Raw genomic sequence first — 21,568 nt, 5'->3', positions numbered from 1 at the left:
CATTCCTTTCTAAAGATCCTTTATGATATGCTAATGAGCACATGGACTAGTCACAAAGGTGTTACTTCCCCCGACTAGTTCGCCCTCTTATCATGTTAGCATGCCCACAGGGGCATGCTAATATGCTGTTCAATGCCCATTGTCCAGTGTCATCAGCGGTGACGTGCGTACCTGTGTCCGTTGTCACCACTTCAGAATGCCGGGTTTAGGGTCAGAGCCCATGATCAGAAGTCCCAAAACGTACACCCGGCCTCATAGTTCGTATGACCGGAAGTTCCGGGGGAAGCACACTGAGCCTAAATCCGGTGTCTGAGGCGATGAGAATGAACACAGGTACCCTAAGAGGGCAGACTAGTCGAGGAAATTAACGCCCTTGCAACTAGTCCCTGCGCTCATTAGCATATGATAAAGGATCTTTAGAAATACGTTTACTGAGTATCCCTTTATTTATGCTACTAGATACAGGGACAGTTAGGCAGGGATTAGCAATATACACCCAGAACTGCTTGTGGTTCTGGGTGCATATTGCACCTGACACGTTCCCTTTAAAGCCCAGCCCACATATGGGATTTATAGGGGATTATTATTTTGACTACATACTGCAATGCAAGGAAGAAAAATCGACACATCCAAAATATTAAAACTCTATGATTAAGGACTCTCTTTTGCGTCGGAAATGCGTCAGGGTCCTATTGTTCTGGATGGACTTTTAATTTTATGTGGAAATAAAGTAAGAAGAGTTTTTATATTTTGGATGTGCCGATTTTTCTTCCTTGCATTATAGTCCATCTGGCGGACTTTCAATTGCAGCACTCCATGGATGGATGGTGGTGACCCACATTGTTAGGTGAGTCCAGCTTTCCTCTACCTCCTGCTTTACATACTGCAATATTAATGTTTACTGCAGTATATTGTACAAGCGATCACAGGTTCAAGTCCCCATAGGATGACAAAAAAAAAAAAAATCAATGTAGTGTAAAAAATAAAAAGTTTTTAATAATATAAAAAACAAACAAAATAACCCAATAGAGATTAAAAACCCTTTTTCCCAATCCAAAAATAGGAGGACTAAAAAAATGAAAAATGAATCATATTTGGTACAGCCATATTTATAACAGTCTGTGTTTTGAGACAATAAACTTCACTAATCCAGAACGGCATAAAGAAAAAAATCAGAACACCATAAATGACAATTTACAGTCTCTACAAAATGGAATAAAAAGCTATGAATATGTCGTATGTGCCCCCAAATTCTAACAATAAAGATGACAGCAAAAAAACAAACAAACAAACAGCTCTTACAGTGATCTATCAATTACCACAATTAAAAAAAAATAAATTATGGGCCACACAAAATAGCAACACAAAACATTTTTTTCTTCTTTAGAAAAGCTCAGATTTTTTATCCAAAAAAAAATAAAAAGTTTGGTATCACTGTAATAATAATCTGAAACATCAAACTGACAAGTTTTTTTTTTATCATATAATGAATACTGTAAAAATAAAAGACAAAACAAAAAAAGCAAAAAATAAACAAAACAAAAAAAACAACTCATTTCGTTCTTTTCACCGCTTCGCCGAACTTTTCAGTACATTATATGGCAAGGTGAATGGGGTCACTCACATCCACGAAAAACGAGCCCAAATATTGCTATTTGGACGGAAAAATAATAAGGTTAGGATTCTTGGAAGAAGGAAAGGAAAAAAGCAAAAGCTCAAAAACAAACAAAAAAAAAATGTCTGGTCCTGAAGGGGGTGCAGAACAGAATGATATGGAAGCTGCTTAGTTTTTAGAGAGGTTCAATTTCACAGAACAAGTTTTCTGCAAAATTTAAACCAGTTCTTCTGGGAGGGATGTAGTCTGATACGCCATCCGATGGAGCCCCAAGGAACTGCACACAGACTCGGAATATGCGGTGTGCCTCCTGTGTGCTCCCTAGTAGATGGCTCTATAATACTATGCTGATCACATATAAGCCGTATACATAGGACATGAGTTTATTGCAGACTCTTATTTTGCATGTTGACATATATTATCTTGTGAACACGGCTTATGCAGATGTGATTTTATGTATTCCAATTGCTCTTCTCGTAATAATGCCGGTGAGGATGTTCAGCTCATGTTTTATGCAGCCAAAAAATTAGGATTAGCAAAGTATTAGGTCTGTCATCATTTCTGTTATTTTCGATGGTAAGAATAGTACAGTCCTTAAAGGGAATATGTCATCAGAAAATCACCTATTGTTTATATCGGGATTATGCGTTAAATATTTTTACTTTTAGATTTTTTAATTTTTTGTAAATGAAATATAAGAATATCAAAATCTTGCACTTTTTATTATGGCCTTTGTGGCTCTTGTAGGCTCATATTTCCTGTTCTTTTAAGAAGTTTACATGTACTTTAGCAAGAATAGACCCTATCTATGGTATTGAAGCATCTAGTAGGCCTGTGAGGGGAGGGTGAGCTGGGACATAATGTGGCGCCTCTGAGGCTTCAGTCGCAACAGGGTACTGCACCTCATTTAAGGTACGGTACTCATCACTAATATTGAGGAGGTCAGTGCCAGTTCCACACCCAAACATTCCATAAATATGTGACGCCCTGGCCGGGCCAGGTAGTCACAGATAGGGCCCCACACTACACCAGTCCCCTAACAAGGTGACAGCAGCCAAAGATTTAAAACCCTAGTCACCGCCCTCAGTGCTTGATGGACACACCAGGGGGTGGAGCCAGGTGGTTGGACACGCCCACCGAGGAGTTCAGATGGCCTGAGGCGGGAGAGTGCAGTGCAGTTGAGTTGAGAGGAGTTCAAGTCCAGAGTTCAAGGTGGAGAGGTGTGTGGGCTGGAGCTGTGTGCAGCTCCAGTGGACGCTAGAACCAAACCTGAACCAGTGCCAGGGTAGGAGCCCTGGTACTGCTGGCTAGGAGGCAGACGGCAGTCTCCGTCTGCAGGAGCCGGGAAGACGGCTCGGTGGAACCGAGGTGGACCGGGACAGTGTAGTGGCCCACCGGTACCGACCCGGGGAACCGACTCGGAAACTGGAGCACAAAGGGGGGTACTCAGACCCTGAAGCCAGGTCCAGAAGCTACAGGGAGCTAGCTAATTAACTGATTGCGGCCAGGACTATAGGTCCTGTCCCACCCAAAGTCCCGACTGAAGGCAACAGCCCAACAAGGGGGATAGAAAGCCACCGCCACGGCAGAGAGATCCCACGGGCCAGCGTCTGCGGGCAAAGGGCTCCTAAGGCAATCACAAGCCGGGAGCGGACTCCTGAAGTTGCAAGCGCAGGTAGTCCACCATCACAAAACAGGCGCGGGAGAAAGACAGAGACCACCTACCGGGTGGGGGACCAGACTGCAGCCGGCTGCGGGCACCGACCACCATCACCTTGGTTTACCAGAGACTCGTGTGTTTACTAATAGTGAGTACATCAGTGCCCTCCGGCAGCCCATCTCGCTGCACCGCCCAACTCCCCCCAACGGGTCCCGGGGCCACCATCCTTACCCACGGAGGGGTTAACAACTTGCTGCATAACATCTCCCCCGGGTGCCCCGTAACTGCAGCGGTGGTGTCCACCTTCACCACATCCCGTGGGTGGCGTCACAAACTTAACACGGCTCTGGCCGCACACCTACGTTCCCAAGCTACAAACCCCTTTTTGATCGGAGTGACTGCAGGACCCCCGGGTCCAGAGACCCTTGAGCCACCCACTGAAGGTCCGGACCCAAGCGGCTCGGCTGCCGAGCACGGGGCGGCACAAATACACATCAGGTTGCCCTCCCCACTGGAGACCGGGCTAGGGTCAGGTCTTAAGGTTGCCACCAAACACTGGGGCTTCCACTCACTAGTGACGGTAACTCGGGGATGGGGGGAGCAGTCACTGGGGGGGCAGAGAGGAGCACACACACAGAGACAGGGAGTCATCCCCTGACAGAGGTTGGGGAAGGAAGCAAGAGAGCGTACCGGTGGAATCTGTGGGACACAGGAGTAAATACGGTTGCTGAGGGGAGAGCTTAGTTGCTCCCTTGGGACTGAAGCAGTTCAGGGTACGGAGCCCTAGGTTGGCATATATTTCAAATTGCTCTGCCAGACTGGGGGATTTTATGTCCCTCTGGCCACCACAACATCTCAGACCACAGTAGCAACAAGAGCCAGAGGTCGTGATCATGGTTAGGCCCCAAACGGACTTGCGCTGCCTGCAGATGGGACGGGATGAATCTAAAGTAACCCCAGTGACCGATGTGAAAATTGTGAGCTCAAATTTTTTGTATAAGACGGAGTGATACAGTAGGTCATTTTCTGATTATACATTTAATTTAAATAAGCTCCTCAAACAAAAATGTTATCCCCTAAACCTTTCTTAATATATGTGTAGTATAGTGTAAGTGGGTGGCGACCCTGAGGGTCCAGTCGCCACAGAGGTACCGCACCTCAGCCAGAGGTGTGGGACCCCATTCCCTGGTAAGGAAGGGGGAACAGGTCATTGTGGACACACTCATAGCTATAGACACCACGTCAGGCTAGGGTTAAGGCAAGATTGCTCCTTAAGGAGAGCACAGTCACAGAGCCAGTCTGGAGGTGGGGATTAGGTAGTGGGTGGAACTAGGTAGAACAGAACAGAAAAAGAGACAGAAGAGATTAGGAGAACAAGGGAGAAGGAGAACTAAGTATGACACGGAGGAGAGAGGTCCTGAGGGCTGGAGTCGGTGGAGCTCGTCCTAGGACAAGATGGAAGATCAGAAACAGAGGAAGAAGGGTCCTAGAGTCACGGACAGTGGGAGATCCACCCGTGGGCTTGCATCCACATCCGACGCACTAGTGTGGAGGGACTAGGCCGCAAAGGGGACTGGCCCCTAGACTAGTGGAAAACAACCAGGCTCAGCTAGAAAACCGGTGACAGAGGTATCTTCATGTGCCGAAGCCGCAGCCACACACAAATCCGCTGAAAAGGTGACCACAGAGGGCTAGGGGATAGGGCAGAAGAGCCTCCCAAGCAAGGCCCACGTACACTGGCTTAGGGCACTGTGTGTGAGGCGTAGGGCAGTAGGGCGAAGCCAGCGCAGTAAGATGACCAGGAAAGGGATACAAAAAGGGACACCGGTTATATGCCTCCAAATTACCTGGGGATTGGCTGGATCCCGTCACCGCAGGACTTAGCACTCCAAGGGCAGCATTTGTCCGGCCAGCCATGATAATCTGGAACTGACAACTGCGAGTAAAGAGGTAATGACTGCATCCCACTGTGTCCTGTATTCATTGTCTGAGCCGCCAGCCCCGTGCTATTCAAAACGCCTCATCTGCTTAAGACTGCACATTCTGCCCTGGGGCCCAGCTCCACCTGTAGTGAGCTGTACCATCATTGCTGTGCCACCATCTACCCCAGCAGTACCATCCAGCAGCATCGGCTATACGTTGCCGAATACCACAGGTGGCGTCACGACTCACCCTCCTGTAAATATCAGGTCCCCATATTAGAAAACTACACTGCCAGGGTCACGGATTCGGACCCTGTCACCGTGACCTCCCACCAGAACCGGCCCGATTCCGAGTGCCCTAACGGCCTGGTGGGCGTGTCAAGTGCATTAAAATACTTACCAATCGCTATTTCCCCAGTTTACAGCATTACCCCGTTCCTCTTCTAATTTACATAACTTTGGTTCTGTCTCTCCAGGTCACACAATGGTTTATATGTAAATTGTACAATGTAAGTCTATGGAGGTCCAGGACAAGGCTCCATAGTCTTAAATTGTAAAAGTGGCTTCCGGTTGATACGTAAACCCCTGCTTGATTGTCATGAGGGTACCACGATGAAGAGTGGTCTCTCCTATTTCTGGTGTCAGGACAACATAGTACAGGGATTCACACACATTTGCTCAAGTTAATACTGTTGTCTGTGCAGATTCTTCTTTATCCAGAGCTGCTATGGTTAAGTAGATCCTCTGGTCTCCTGAAACTCTTAGTGTAAACAATAGTCAGCTGTTCTCTATTGCTAATTAGCTCTGCTATAAAGACTTCCCTCCTAGTCCAGGTAAACTGCTGGTAATAGTTTCTGCTTTCTTTGCCTCTAGAGGGAACCTGTGAGTTGAGAACCAGGAAGCCATTCAGAGAACATGTGCTCTGTGAAAGTTGTGTTGTTTTCTCTTCCTATCCTAAAGCCCGCTTTACACGCTACAATATATTTTACGATGTGTCGGCGGGGTCACGTCGTAAGTGACGCACATCCGGCATCGTAAGGTACATTGTAGTGTGTGACAGGTACGTGCGATTGCGATTGAACGTTAAAACGTTCATCACATACACATCGTTGAATCCTGACGAATTGCATGTCGGGTTGTTCAATGTTCCCGAGGCAGCACACATCGCAGTGTGTGACACCCCGGGAACATTGAACAGATCTTACCTGCCTCCCGCGGCTCCAGCCGGCAATGTGTAAGGAAAGAGGTGGGCGGGATGTTTACGTCCCGCTCATCTCCGCCCCTCTGCTTATATTGGCCGGCTGCCGTGTGACGTCGATGTGACGCCGAACGTCCCTCCCACTCCAGGAAGTGGACGGTCGCCGCACACATCGAGGTCGTATGGATGGGTAAGTAGTAGTACATGTGACGGGGGTTAATCGTTTGTGTGGCACGTTCAACAAATTGAACGTGCAACACATATGATGGGGGCTTTGCAAATCGCATACGATATCGTATGCGAAATTGCAACGTGTAAAGCAGGCTTTAGTCCTCTTTGGTTTTTCCCCTCTAGTCTGTTCCTCATTGATACCTCTTGTTGTTTTGAGTGCTTTGTATGATTGCTGTTTATTTTACCCGTCTGTCTTATCCTCTCTGTGTTTTTAAGGCTGAGGCCACACGGGGTTATGTGCGAGTCCTCGCATGACACTCGGCTCACACTCGCAGCGAGAGCCAAGGGGCATGCTACTGTGGTCCGATCATGTGATTAGACTACAGCTGCAGAGGGGAGGGCCGGCGCTGCGGAGGAGAGGGAGGGATTTATCTCCCTATCTCCTCCATTGCCGGCTTATGCGAGAATTACACTGCTCTCGTGTTACACTGGTGTAACGCGAGAGCAATGCGATATTTCTCTCGCTCCATAGACTTGTATAGGTGTGAGTGGAACAGGATCACATTTCACTCGCAGCATGCTGCGACTATTTTCTCGGTCCGATTAGGGCTGAGAAAATAATCGCTCATGGGTGCTGCCCCATAGAGTAATATTGGTCCGAGTGGAATGCGATTTTTTTTTTATTGCATTCCACTCGCACCGATTTTCTCGCTGTGTTTCCTAGGCGTAAGCTAGAGCAGGACGAGCGTTCCTGCTGCCCTGCACATTATACAGGGCTGAGTCCAGGGAAAGACAGGGATAGGCATGTGATCGGCGACGGGGTGAAAGAATCCATATGGAGACATTAGGGAGTGGAGGCATCAGTCTCCAGTGAGATTAGGAGGTGACCTGGCTCCCCTTTCTCTAGCGCAACAGCCCACCATTGTAATGTGTTGCTTGTGTGTTGCGGTGCTCGCCGGGGGTTCCTGTGTACCTGACAGAATGCCGGTAGTCACTGCATGACATTGATCTGGAGAGTCAGGATTGAAGTTACATAAATCAGAAGAGGACTGGAATGGCGCTGGAAACTGGGGAAGATCACGATTGCTGAGTATTTTCATGCATCTATGTGTAGCCCCGCATTACCTTCAGGTCTCTTCAGGGACTTCACGTGTTAGTAGTCTTCTGGCCACAGGTAGGTCAGGTTAACTTCAAAAGGGAATCGTGACGCCACTCTCGGTATTGCGGTCAGGGCGACCGCCACTGCAGTCTAGAGGACACCTGGGGCTGATGGTAGACGCAGTCAGTTGTTGTGGCCTCCCGAGAGTGAGGCGGGCCCCAGGGCCCAGTGTAAGTGTGTAGTACCACAGGTCGCAGAAGAACTCACACACAAGCAGCAAAGTCTTTCAGGGTTTTTACTCACTTTCAGGTGGCAGAGGTGAGTTAACCCGGGCAATGCTATGATGAAAAAGGAGGAACCAGGTATCCCTTCAGCTGATGTAGGGGTGACTGCTGACTCGCCTTCCTAGCCCTTCTTGTTTTGAGGTGACTCCTACTTGTAGTATTGCGGGGATCACCCAGGGAAGTCGCTTCTGCCGTTCTCCCCTTTCTGGCCTGTTTGCGGGCAGCGTGGACCAAGGTAAGACGGCTCCAGGCTCTGTCCTCCTTATGGGCCCCCTCGTTGCTGCTGTAGCTGCGGACTCTGTGTGGTTGGTGAGGCGCATAAAGTGCCCTTACCAGCAGGTTTGGCAGGCCAACTGAATGGGCCGCTGCTCTGGGGACCTGTTTCCCCATGCGGACTTGGACTACCAGCGGTCCCCTTACTCAGCCACCTCTTGCTTCTGCCTTAGGTGGTTTTCAGGCGGCACCACAGGGTAGCCTTTCTCCCCGCCAGCAGCCACTGACAGGTGCAGTGTCTGGCAGGGCCCTGCTCCTCTGCTGTGCCCTCCAGACGTGGCTCCAACCTCCTGCTCCTTCAGCTGCCTCTACACAACTCCCTGTCTCCAGTCCCACATCCACCACTAGCTGGGATGCGAGGGCTACGCGCCCTCCCTGGGTCTGCCCTCTAAGCTGAGTGTGTGACCTGGTTACTTCGTGTTTGTGTGTCCACACCCTAGTCAGCCTCTTTCATTACCTGTTTTGTACTGCCCCCAGCATGGGTGCAGTACTCAGTGGTGCCTGACCAGGTAAGGGGCGCCACATCTACACTACATTACACACATATTTAGAAATGTTTAGGAGTTAACATTTTTGTTGGGAGAGCTTATTTAAGGATTCACAGACTGGTATAGATATTTTCTACAAAACCTGTAGAAAATTCTGCATGTGTTACATAACATCTGTAGCAAAATTCGGTAACAAATTACCAACCTTCTCTTTGATGTACGGAGACTTTTTTACCACCTGTAAATATTATTTTGTAAAACTCCATTTACTGCATTGTGCTGTACACTGTAGCAGATTTGTGCAACATAATTTTGCAAATAGATGAGGGGTTTTTTGCTTTTGTCTCTAATATTTTTGTTAAACTGCTTCTCTAAGTGAAATGGGATTAACTGTTTACTAATGATTAGCAATTACATTTTACAGAATAATGAATGGAAATAAGACTTACCCAATGCGGGATCGGCACATTCTTTGTACAGCTCTGGAGTACAATAAGCAGCATCTCCTGATTAACACAAAAGGCAGGCAGTCACTTTTATTGTATTAATGGACATATTATCATAGGGTTTATGGCAACAATATCAGGGTATAAAATGTTACTGATAAAATATGCTTTATTGGTACTTTAATTCTTCACCATTACCAGGAAATGTTGAGCAATGACTGTAATGTTTTCTGTTAAATATGGGCAGTATACAGCAGTTCTTATTAGCAATCGAGAAGATAGCGTTGAACGTATCACAGAACCTGCCTTCACTGAAGTTTTAATCCTACTAATTATTAAAGGGGTTGTCCACTATTGAGACAAACCTTCTCAATCACTATATTTCCCCTGTGTAAAATAATAATCCCTTTATCCACCTAAAGTGTGGCTGCCATAGTCCCATTCCAGCAATGTCGGCAGTTTCTTTCCCGGGGCTTGTGTGACATCATCACTTCCTTCAGACGAAACTGACAGCTTCAAGATGTGAGAGCGTATTGCTGATCGCTGACTAAAGGCCACGTCTCACTAAGTGACATTGCTAGCGACATCGCTGCTGAGTCACGGTTTTTGTGACGTAACAGTGATCTTGCTAGCGATGTCGCTGTGTGTGACATCCAGCAATGACCTGGCCCCTGCTGTGAGGTTGCCGGTCGTTGCTGAATGTCCTGGACCATTTTTTGGTCGTTGCTCTCCCGCTGTGAAGCACACATCGCTGTGTTTGACAGCGAAAGAGCAACGATCTGAATGTGCAGGGAGCTGCCTTCTGCGGACGCTGGTAACCAAGGTACACATCGGGTACCCAAGCAAAGGTTTTGCTTGGTTACCCGATATTTACCTTGGTTACCAGCGTCCGCAGCGTCTAGAAGCCGGCTCCCTGCTCCCTGCACACGTAGCCAAGGTACACATCGGGTTACTATAAGCAAAGTGCTTTGCTTAGTAACCCGATGTGTACTATGGTTACCAAGCACAGCGTCATTACACGGGTCATGGTGGCTGATCTCTGATTGCTGTGGAGATCTGCCTGTTTGACAGCTCACCAGCGACCATGTAGCGACGCTCCAGCAATCCCTGCCAGGTCAGATCGCTGGTGGGATCGCTGGAGCATCACTAAGTGTGACGGTACCTTTATTTTTAAGTTTGAATGGACAAGTAGTCAAGCACATGTCCTGCCTCTCCATTCAATGTCTATGTCACTGACAGTCACAGCCTATTATATGTGGGACAATCCTATCCTTCTCTGTCAATTCCACCTTTGGTGGCTCTTTGCAAATAAAATATAATTTTAAAACTCTGTATCACAACCATTAAAACTTTGTCCCTTAACACTAGAACTACTGGACCCATGACACCTATATAGAAATACATGGTGCAAAGTAGTCAAAATGACTACCTCAGTAGTTCTAGTGTTAAAGAGGCACTTTCACCAAATTTTTCACATTGAACTGAACAAATTTTACAGCGATATTAGGAATCAAATTATTTGACATGTATAAGAAGTTGCTCAATCATAAGCAGGCAGTAACACAGCAAGAAAAAAGAAAAAACAACACTCACTCACATATCACAATAGCTTAGGTTTTATCAGTGTGTGAGATGTAAGGATACAGCTCAGCTCTGATCTCCTGGTCTAACCTCCTGAATAATTAGAAAGTGAAGCTTAAGCTAGTGTCACACATAACGACGACAACAACGACGTCGCTGCAACGTCACCATATTCTGTGACGTAGCAGCGACCATAGTTGATCGTTAGTAAGCTGTCAAACATGTTAGAAAAAGCAGCGACGGAGCAGCGATCATAGCGACGTCGACGGTCGTTGTGTGGTTTCAGACGTAGCGTAGCGTCGCTGCTGCGGTGTCAAACACAAGGATTATCAGCTTATCAGCATGGCGCAGCGGGATAGCAGCGATCAAAAAATGACTTCGAGCATTCAGGAGCGAGCAACGATTTTGCAGCAGGGGTCTGATCGTTGTTATGTGTCACACACAGCGACGTCGCTGTTGAGGTCGCTGCAACGTCACCGAATATGGTGACGTTGCAGCGACGTCGTTGTCGTCGTCGTTATGTGTGACACCAGCTTTAGTTTAGCTGTGTCACATTACAAACCCTGCTATCAGCTATCCTAAAATTACCTGTCCAGATATGAATCACACTTATATCTGTTGCGCTCACAGCATCTTGTAATTCCTCCACATTAATAGCAGAACTGTGTGTCTTTACATCTCTCACAGGAGAAGCTTGTTGTGCTCTCGCTGCAGAGCAGTTACAAGTTGCCCAACAACAGATTTACAATTAGGTTCAGAAAATATTTGGACAGTGACAGACATTTTGGCATTTTAGCTGTTTACCAAAACAAAACACAGTCATACAATCAATGTAGGCTTAAGGTACCGTCACACTAAGCAACATCGCTAGCAACATCGCTGCTGAGGCACAACTTGCTAGCGATGTTGCTGTGTGTGACATCCAGCAACAACCTGGCCCATGTTGTGAGGTCGTTGGTTGTTGCTGAATGTCCTGGACCATTTTTTAGTTGTTGCTCTCCTGCTGTGAAGCACAGATCGCTGTGTGTGACAGCGACAGAGCAACAACTGAATGTGCAGTGAGCAGGGAGCCAGCTTCTGCGGACGCTGGTAACCACGGTAAACATCGGGTAACCAAGAAGCCCTTCCCTTGGTTACCCGATATTTACCTTCGTTACCAGCGTCCGCCGCTCTCACTCTGTCAGTGCCGGCTCCCTGCTCTCTGCACACGTAGCTGGAGTATACATCGGGTAAGTAATTGTGGCGCCCCTGACCTGGTCAGGCACCACTGAGTACTGCACCCATGCTGGGGACAGTACAAAACAGGTAATCCAGAAGGCTGACCGAGGTGTGACTACACAGGCGCATAGTGATCAGGTCTCACACATTTACCTTTGAGAGGACCCCTGGGGATCCCAGGAGGGGGCGAAGCCTCCATCTCCACTCGAGGGGTGTGGTAGAGAGCCTGGTTGCTAGGTGACGTAGGCAAGAACAGGAGAGGAGGGAAGAGTGAGCCGAGGACAGTTGAGTGGTGAAGTTCAGGGAGGGCAGAAGCAGACCCTGTAGCTCTACACAAGGCTGACAACGTACGCGCAGTGACTACCGACGGGGGAGAACGGTCACCTGGTAGTGCTGCCCGAAATCCACACACGGCTAAAGAGAGAGCAACGGAGTGGAAAGTAAGGAGACTGTCAGGGAGATACCAGGCCCAAACGGGTAGCAGGTCCCAGTGCAGGGATAGATTCACCTTTCCTTTGCCAAACCTGCATGAGGGGGCACTTTACACCCCCAAGACAACACCACAGAGTCCGCAGCCACGTAGCCAAAGTGAGGGGCCCATAGCTCACAGGAGGCAAGCAGCCGGAGTGACCTGGTCCAGGCTACAAGCAAACGGGCCAAAAAGAAGGGGAGAGAGGCACCAGCAACTTCCCTGGGCGACCCCAGCAGGGCTTCAAGCAGGGGTTACCCCAAAACACAACGGGCTAAGGAAGGCGAGTTGGTAGCCACCCTCATAAGTCAGCCTGAAGGACACCTGGTTCCAGCCTGGTTCATCCCAGCTACGCCCGGGTTACTCACCCTGCCACCATCAGTGAGTAAAATCCCTGAAAGACATCCTGCTTGTGCGTGTGAGTCATTCTGCGACTTGTAGTTCCACACACCTACACGGGACCCTGGGGCATGCCTCACTCTCAGGAGGCTATTACAACTGACTGCACCTACCATCAGCCCCAGGCACCCCTAACCTGCAGTGGCGGTCCCCATTGACCGCAATTCTGAGAGTGGCGTCACGACAATCAAAATAGAAGATTTCCTACCTGTGACAAGATCCAGCCGAGTGGAGTCCCTGAAGGTAATGCACCGCTGCACCGACACCGAGCCTCGGGGCCCCACATAATCTCACCAGCGACCTCCTAGCAACTTACCAGCGATCCCTATCAGGTTGTATCGTTGTTGGGATCGCTGGTAAGTTGTTTAGTGTGACTGGGCCTTTAAAGTGCAGACCATCAGCTTTAATTTGAGAATATTCATGACCTAACTGGAGTAGGGGTTTATAATTTACAGCTCTTTAATATGTAGCTGCCACTTTTTTAAAGGACCAAAAGTAATTGGACAATTATCTGAAAGGCTCTTTAATGGGCTGTATAGGCTATTCTCTTGTTAATCCATAATTAAGCAGGTAGAAGGTCTGGAGCTGATTTCAGGTGTGGCATTTGCATTTGAAAACTGTTGCTGTGAACTCACGTGTAATGAAATTAGCATTCAATGGGAGAAAAACAGACCATCATTAGGCTGAATAAAAAAAAGAAATCCATCAGAGAGATAGCAGAAATATTACCGTGTTTCCCCGAAAATAGGACCTCCCCCGAAAATAAGACCTCCCAGCAGTTTTCAGGGAAGCTTTAATATAAGACATCCCCTGAAAATAAGACCTAGCCACGGTCAATAATGAAGTGTCATGCAGCGGTGAAAGAGTTAAAGACACTGCAGGACACTTCATTATATGCAGCGGACACCCCCAGAAAAGAGAAGACAGAAGAAAGAAGACCCCTGATCATACTCACCAGACGCCGACCGGGAGCAGGTGAGCGCATCAAGGTCCTGCAGCGGAACCACACACACACACACACTACAGATCACACACACAAACACACACACACTACAGATCGCATCCACACACTCACAACATCCAGCGATATCGCTTGCTTCTCGGCGGCGATACTGTGCGTGCAGTGACCTTCCAGGACCTGCCGAGGATCACATGGCCAGAATCATGTGGTATGTCCGGATGTTGTGAGTGTGTGCGAGTGTGTGTGTGTGTGTGTGTGTGTGAACGTAAGCAATCGGATCTGTGAGTGTCGGCAGGAGGCAGAAGAGCACGGCGTGCAGCACAGCTGCTGGGACTGCCCACCGGAGGGCACAGGGAGAAATCAGGTGTGTGTGTGTGTATGCGATCAGATGTGTGACGATGTGTGACTGTGTGAATGTAAGCGATCGAATCTGTGAGTGTCGGCAGGAGGCAGCGGAGCACGGCGTGCAGCACAGCTGCTGGGACCGCCCACCGGAGGGCACAGGGAGAAGAGTATATGTGTGTGTGTGTGTGTGTGTGTGTGTATGTGATATCTGATGTCTGATGTCAGCCAGACACAGGGGAGCACAGCTGCAGGTAGATCACAGGGAGAAGTGATGTGTGTGTGTGTGTATGTGTGTGTGACCTGATGTCAGCCAGACGCAGGGGAGGCATGCAGCACACCTGCTGGGAGATCACAGGAGGATCTGGGAGCCATACAGATGCCCTGGGCTGGTAAGTATGACGATCCTAGGATGGGGGGGTCTGCTTTTTGGGGGGTAAACTTACCCCCAACCATGTCTCCTCGAGAATAAGACACCCCCTGAAAATAAGACCTAGCGCTTTTTTCAGGGCAAAAAAAATATAAGACAGTGTCTTATTTTTGGGGAAACAGGGTAGGTGTGGCTAAACCAAAAGTTTGGTATGTGGCACTCCAGTGGTCACGGGAGACACAGCTCTCCTTACAGGATCAATGCTATGCTTGGAGGCAGCGTGGGGACCTCTCCTTGTCAGGAACATCACATGCAACTTCTCCTACTCCAGGCCAGCAGGGGGAGCTCATAATTTGTTTTGAAGGGAGCCTCTCTGTACATGCTGACCTGGGGGAAGGGTTAAAGTGAACAGGAAGGAAGTCAGGCAAAACAGTGTAGTTAAGGAGAAAGAGTGGTAGCTATTTGAGAGCTTCTGTGTGAGCTTTCCATGACTGAGCACTAGGACGGGACACCGGGGTCCTCGGTTACTGGGTGCTAACGGCCCAGTAGCAATACCCAGAGGGCAAGAAATTCTACATTCCTGGCCCACCATAGTTCCAAGACACAGCAGCAATATAGAACCCAGGATCACAGTAATACAAGCGGGTCCCATAATTGGTTCACTCTGTCCATCACAGGGGACAGTCATCTTCAAGTAGAGAGAGAGAAGGGGACACTGTGCTGCTCCAGGCCACAGCGGCTCTCACCAAGAGTGCATTAAGGAAGGCCTCCAACCCGCCAGGGAAGGAGAGACCCACACTGCTTCTGGGCTGACCAGACCACTGTAAACCTGGACCATAACACCTGACCAGTAAAGGTAAAGAGGAAACTACCACCTTGTGTTGTCCAGTTTCTGTCTGTGTCCCAGACCTGCACCCCATTGCACCACTACAACCCTCGCCATCCTCCTGGGGCCCACTCCGCCTGTGGGGAGTGATCACACCCGAGCTCCATTACTACCAGCCCAAGCAAGGAGCCCTGCAGGGGCGGCTAATCCCTGGCCGCATACCACAGGTGGCATCACGACAAACTCTCTCCAAATACCCCGCTTCCCCACCGATTACTGTACACCTCGGGGCAACGGAAACAGGCAAGGCCACACGTGACAGCACCTGACCCGACCCGAAATGGCCCGGCAACAAGTAGGTTAACCACCTGCCCCGAGGGGCGCTACAGGTACATTCTACAAAAAAAGAGTGCACTTGTGAGCTTGGAAACTTAAAAAGGCCTGGATGTCCACGGAAGACAATAGTAGTGGATGATTGCAGAATCCTTTCCATGGTAAAGGAAGCCCCTTCACAACATCCACCCAAATGAAAAGCACTCTTCTAGGAAGTAGGTATTTTAGTGTCTAAGTCTACCATAACGAGTAGACTTCATGAGAGCAAATACAGAGCGATCACCACAAGGTCTACTCTAAACCATTAATCACCCTTAAAAATAAAGACCAGATTAATATTTGCAAAAAAAAAAAAAAACACCTAAAGAAGCTGCCCAGTTCTGGAAAAGTTTTTTTAAGAGATGAAATTAAGATCAACTTATCCAAATATTTCTGCACCTAACTGTAAGTTTGGCTCATCTCCAGACACGAGAGGAGGAGCGCTGATATAAGGGTTTGTAATCTGACACAACTAAACTCAGATGTGCTGCCTCTTCCACCACAGCAACCTTATCTCAAAAGTGTGAGTCATCTGCGCTCTACTATCAGCATATTCAAATCATGCGGGAGGTTAGACCAGGAGATCAGAGCTGTATTCTTACATCTCACTCACTGAGAAACCAAAGCTATCATGGGGGGAGTGTTTTTGTTTCCTGTGAGTGTTGTTGCCTGCTTTTGATTGGGCAACCCATACAAGGAGAAGATGTACACACCGTCAGTACAAACTCTTATAACACCCACTTGGACTTAAAAAAAAGTTAATTTATTAGGTGCTGAATCTCTGCAATGGAAATTTTTTTTAGATGGCCTCCTTAAATTTCTTACTAATATCTGGAAAAATCTTGACAGGAAACTTTGCCCAGTTCAGAACCTTTTCTTATTACATCCAGGACATCAATTTTGTCTTTGTTTTTCATCCAAAGTTATATTTTTCATTCCCTTCATCCACTGTTTTTAGCCTTCTTCAAATGTAAACTAATGTATATAGCTATAATGGTACAGAAGGGACGTGGAAAGACAGAGAAGACATGAACCTTCACTGACTGTAGAGTACACTCTGGAACAACCCATTACTAACATCTTGAGTTTAATGTAATGTATTAAAGCAAATCTGTCAGCATGATTTTGCTATTTATTCTGAAAGCAGCATGTTATAGGGTAAGAGAACCTGATTACAATGATGTGTCATTTATTAGGCTGTGTTATAGTTTCAATACAAATAGTGTTATCAGTAGAAGATTATCACTGCCTGAACTACATATGCAGAGCAGACCAGCTAATCTGTGTAACTCCGCCCCCACTACTTATTAGCAGCAGGCTGACAAATCACAGTGTACACAGGAAGCTGCCAGTTAGGTGTGTGGACGGGATTATACACAGCACAGATGTCTTAAGGCCATGTCTCACTAAGCAACATCGCTAGCAACATCGCTGCTGAGGCACGACTTTTGTGACGCAACAGCGATGTTGCTAGTAATGTTGCAGTGTGTGACATCCAGCAACAACCTGGCCCCTGCTGTGAGGTGGCTGGTTGTTGCTGAATGTCCTGGACTATTTTTTAGTTGTTGCTCTCCCGCTGTGTAACAGCGACAGAGCAACAACTGAATGTGCAGGCAGCAGGGAGCCGGCTTCTGTGGACGCTGGTAACCAATGTAAATATCGGGTAACCAAGAAGCCCTTTCCTTGGTTACCCGATATTTACCTTCGTTACCAGCATCCACCGCTCTCACTGTCAGTGCCGGCTCCGTGCTCCCTGCACACATAGCAGAGTACACATTGGGTAATTAACCCGATGTGTACTCTGGCTAGGAGTGCAGGGAGCCAGCGATAAGCGGTGTGCGCTGGTAACCAAGGTAAATATCGGGTTGTTTACCCGATATTTACCTTAGTTACCAAGCGCAGCATCGCTTTAACGCGTCGCTGCTGGCTGGGGGCTGGTCACTGGTTGCTGGTGAGATCTGCCTGTTTGACAGCTCACCAGCAATCCGTGTAGCGACGCTCCATCGACCTCTGCCAGGTCAGGTTGCTGGTGGGATCACTGGAGCGTCGCTTAGTGTGACGGTACCTTTAGTTCTGCTACATCCATAACCAGCTAAAACTGGTATTCTATAAAAACTACACCAGGCAGCCCAGTAAGTGATACTTCACTGGAATCAGGCTTTTATGTCCTATTTTATGCAGCTCTCAGATTAAATCTCAAAATCCTGCTGACATATTCCCTTTAATTGTGAATAACTGGTGGAGTATTTTATGAACTTTAGCAATGGTGGAATATTATCGTGGTTCAACTCTTTTGTCTTTGTTTCATCAGTTCCTAGTGACTTCATTAAAGAGTTTCTACATAGTATTTTTTCTTTTGTAGTAATCTATATGGACACTCAGAGAAGAAGTGAGAGTAAACATTACATTTAAAAAAACACTAAACAGAAAATGCCCACTTTTTTTAATTATCTTAACACTTTCTCCCTTAATCTCTTTAATCCCCCTAATCTCCTCTGTTACTTTTATCCTATGAATGAGAAATATGAAAGGCAATTCCCTCTGTGCATCTCTGGAGCTCCCATGTTCCGCCTCCTCCTATTTGATGTCTTGTACCTTGCTATAAAACAACTGGCTGCAGCAACCCTCCCTCGAGTGACTTGTCTGCAGTGGGACAAATGATTGCTAAATTCAGACTCCTTGGCTAAGGGAGGGAGCTAAACTTTCATAAACCACCATGCAAATGTTGAGCTGATCATAATAGATTAACTTGTGTTCCCTGCAAGATCACTTTAAGGGTAAGTGCCCACGATCAGGACCCGCCATGTCCAGGACACGTTTGGTCATCCTGACCTGCGGGACCACGAGTCTCCTCCACAGGAGACCGCAGCTGCTCAGGGTTCAGAGCGCTGCGGTGTGTCACTTGTGTTCTCCCTATGGAGGACGCTTACGAATCAGCAGCAATGAATTGACATGCTGCGGCTCGGAAAGCCACACAGCAGGTCAGCTTTTGCTGCGGGCTGTAAACGCACGGTGGGCATGGGATTTCTAGAAATCCCATTCAGTGTGCTTGTACTGAACAATGCAGCGTTTTGGACGCAGTGGAAACACGCTGCATCCAAAACGCAGCAAACACTAATTGTTTGGCATCTCCATTTACACTGCAAGATTTTGATAAACGAGTGTTCCTTGGAATGGTCAACATTCATTGTATGATTATTTTGCAGTCTAAACGGTCTGACGATCGTCTGATGAACGAGCAAATTGCTTGTTTGTAGAGTGGAATGATCCTTTGGGCTACACAAAAGGTCATTGCCCTTAGCAGTGCGTCATCCTGTGTAAATAGGACTAGTGTTGCCCGGAATAATAGCAGCCTATGTGCGCTGAACTATCAACTTAAGATCATTTAGTGTGCATATGAACAGCTTTCTGCTTTTACAAACAGGCTATAAAATGACTGCTGATTGGTTAGTATTTACTGACTGGTGGTCATCTAGAATGTCAAAATAGCCTGGTGTGAATACATTTTAAACAATAGATCTTGGAATAATAATAATTTTCACGATTGGGTGTGTTAAAAAAATGTTCCTGTGTTGAGATAATCTTATATATGTGCCCCTGCAGTATACTGTGTAATGGCCGTGTCTGACTGTACAGGGACATGGTCTGATCATACCACAGCTACTGGCCAGGGGAGGAGGCAGAAGAGTATACAGACAGAACAGCGTGGGATTGCAGCTGCTGCTTTCTGTTAGATAAAACATTTCCCTGCCTGCTTTTACAAATGTTTTACCTCACAAAAGTCAGTGACTGCAAGCCCATGCTATCCTGTCTGTATACTCTTTTGTCTTTAAATCTATTCATTACAATGTTATTTGTTCGTTTGAGAAACCTTTAAGTGTTTTAGGATCATGCAGCAAATGAGCAAAAATTGAGGACAACTATATTTCTCATTTAGCTTACACACTGACTTTTAGGTTTAGCGTTTTTTTTTATAAGAGATTATCAATTTGACGTTATGTAGGTATCCTTAGCGACCCATCTAATAACAGAGTTATTATTTGTTGACCATAAGACTATTTTATGGACTTTATTTAAAGGGAACCTGTCAGGTGCAATATGGACTCAAAACCATGAGCAGTTCTGGGTGTATATTGCTAATCCCTGCCTAACCGTCCCTCTATACACTAGCATAGATAAAGAGATCTATAGAAAAATTATTTCTAAAGATCTTTTATCTTATGCTGAGTGCAGGGAATAGTCCCTGGGGTGTTATTTCCCCTAACTAGCCACCCTCTTAGCATGTTAGCATGCCCACAGGAGCATACTAACATGCTATTCAAAGTAGCTTCACCAGCGGTGACGAGCATACCTGTAATCGCTGCCCATCCAGTCTTGCGCAGTATAAAGCTGGGTGTACGCGTCCCGGCTTCAGACCGGTTTAGTGCGCATGACCAGAAGTGTCGGGACATTCAGCTCAGCGTTCAACACGGACACAGGTACACGTGTGACGCCCTGGGCAAGCCAGGGGTCACAGGTCATTACACCACCACACTCTACACCCCAGTTAGGCACATCAGCTAACCCAAAAATCCTTGTTGCCTTCCTCCAGGAGCTGGTGTTCACACCAGGGGGTGGGCCAGGCGGTTGGCTCCGCCCACCGAGGAGTTCACAGCTCTGGAGGCGGGAGAAACCAGGCAGTTCAGTTTAGGAGGTGAAAGTGAAAGGAAGTGAAGTGGTAGAGGAGCTGAGGAGAGAAGCTGAAGTAAGGTGTAAAGAGACAGTTTGAAAAGCCTGAAGTGAGTCCGGGTGTGTACCCCGGGCTAAGTGACAGCAAGGTCAGCAGACGGAGGTGATTGTCCGCAGGGGTGACTGCTCGGAGGTCACTGGAAGGACCGCGGACGGGTGGTGACCCGGCGGTTTGGAGCAGTGTACAAGGAACAGTCAGCACCAGGGCAGAGGCCTCTCGGATCCCGGCAAGGCTAGGAGTCGCCATAATTTGCCAAATCCGTCAGTGAAGGGGACGACTGTCTCCAAACAACCAAGTCCCGATTGAAGGCAACAGTCCAACCATTAAAGGAGAGACACCGCCACCGCCAGGGCACCAGTTTCTCAGGGCCAGCACCTGCGGGCAAAGAGTAGGGCTCCCCCGGCCTATATCCAAGTCGGGGAGCGGGTTACCGGTGGGAACCCATCGCAACCATCATCAACATAGGTGCAGGACAGAGGGACCGTCAGTGTCACCTTCTGGGGAAAGCAAGTGCAGCCGTCCGTGGGAACCGTCTTTCTAGCCGTGTGTTTTACCGAGAACTGTGTCATCGTCTCAGGCTGAGTGAGTACCACAGTGCCGCAAGGCACAGCGCTGCCCCCGCATCCCTGCGCCCACCAGGTCCTGCATCTCCCACCTCATCACTGGGCCCCGGGATCACCAACCCCTACCCACGGAGGGGCAACACAACAACTTACTGCTCCACACCTTCACTCCCGGGATCCCCACACAGAGCAGCGGTGGTGTCAACAAATCACCACAACCGTGGGTGGCGTCACGGACAATAGACTATATCCCAAAACCCAATCCCCTTTCACTTACGGGCGAGGACCGCCGCTCGAGAACCCCCGGGATCTGGCCCAACGCTCGAGCCACCACTGAGCAGCAGCAGCCGGACCCGAGCAGAGGGGTGAGCGCAGTGCTGACACCCTCCTCCCCGCCCGCGACACACGCATCACCGCTGGTGATGCTACACTGACAAGCATGTTAGTACACCCCTGTGGGCATACTAACATGATTAGATGGCGGACAAGTCAAGGGATATAACGCCCTTACGACTACTCCCCTCGCTCATTAGTATATGATATAAGATTTTTAGAAATACTTTTTCTAAAGATCTCTTTATC

The 21,568-nt window shown here is 48.0% G+C and overlaps 1 protein-coding gene across 4 annotated transcripts in view; it reads right to left on the bottom strand.

The window, feature by feature from the left end:
• Positions 1-21,568, bottom strand: part of ASIC1 (acid sensing ion channel subunit 1) — a 460,355-nt gene that overhangs the window by 62,719 nt on the left and 376,068 nt on the right. For all 4 annotated transcript variants that reach the window (XM_075337256.1, XM_075337255.1, XM_075337254.1 and 1 more), the window contains one exon: positions 9,160-9,216. In XM_075337256.1, coding sequence (XP_075193371.1) covers positions 9,160-9,216 — 57 coding nt within the window. The remainder of the gene's footprint in view (positions 1-9,159; positions 9,217-21,568) is intronic.

Source organism: Anomaloglossus baeobatrachus, chromosome 2 (genome assembly GCF_048569485.1).
Source record: "Anomaloglossus baeobatrachus isolate aAnoBae1 chromosome 2, aAnoBae1.hap1, whole genome shotgun sequence".
NCBI classification, from domain to species: Eukaryota; Metazoa; Chordata; class Amphibia; order Anura; family Aromobatidae; genus Anomaloglossus; species Anomaloglossus baeobatrachus.
The sequence above is the reverse complement of the archived record's forward strand: the minus strand, read 5'-3'. Positions and strand labels throughout refer to the sequence as shown.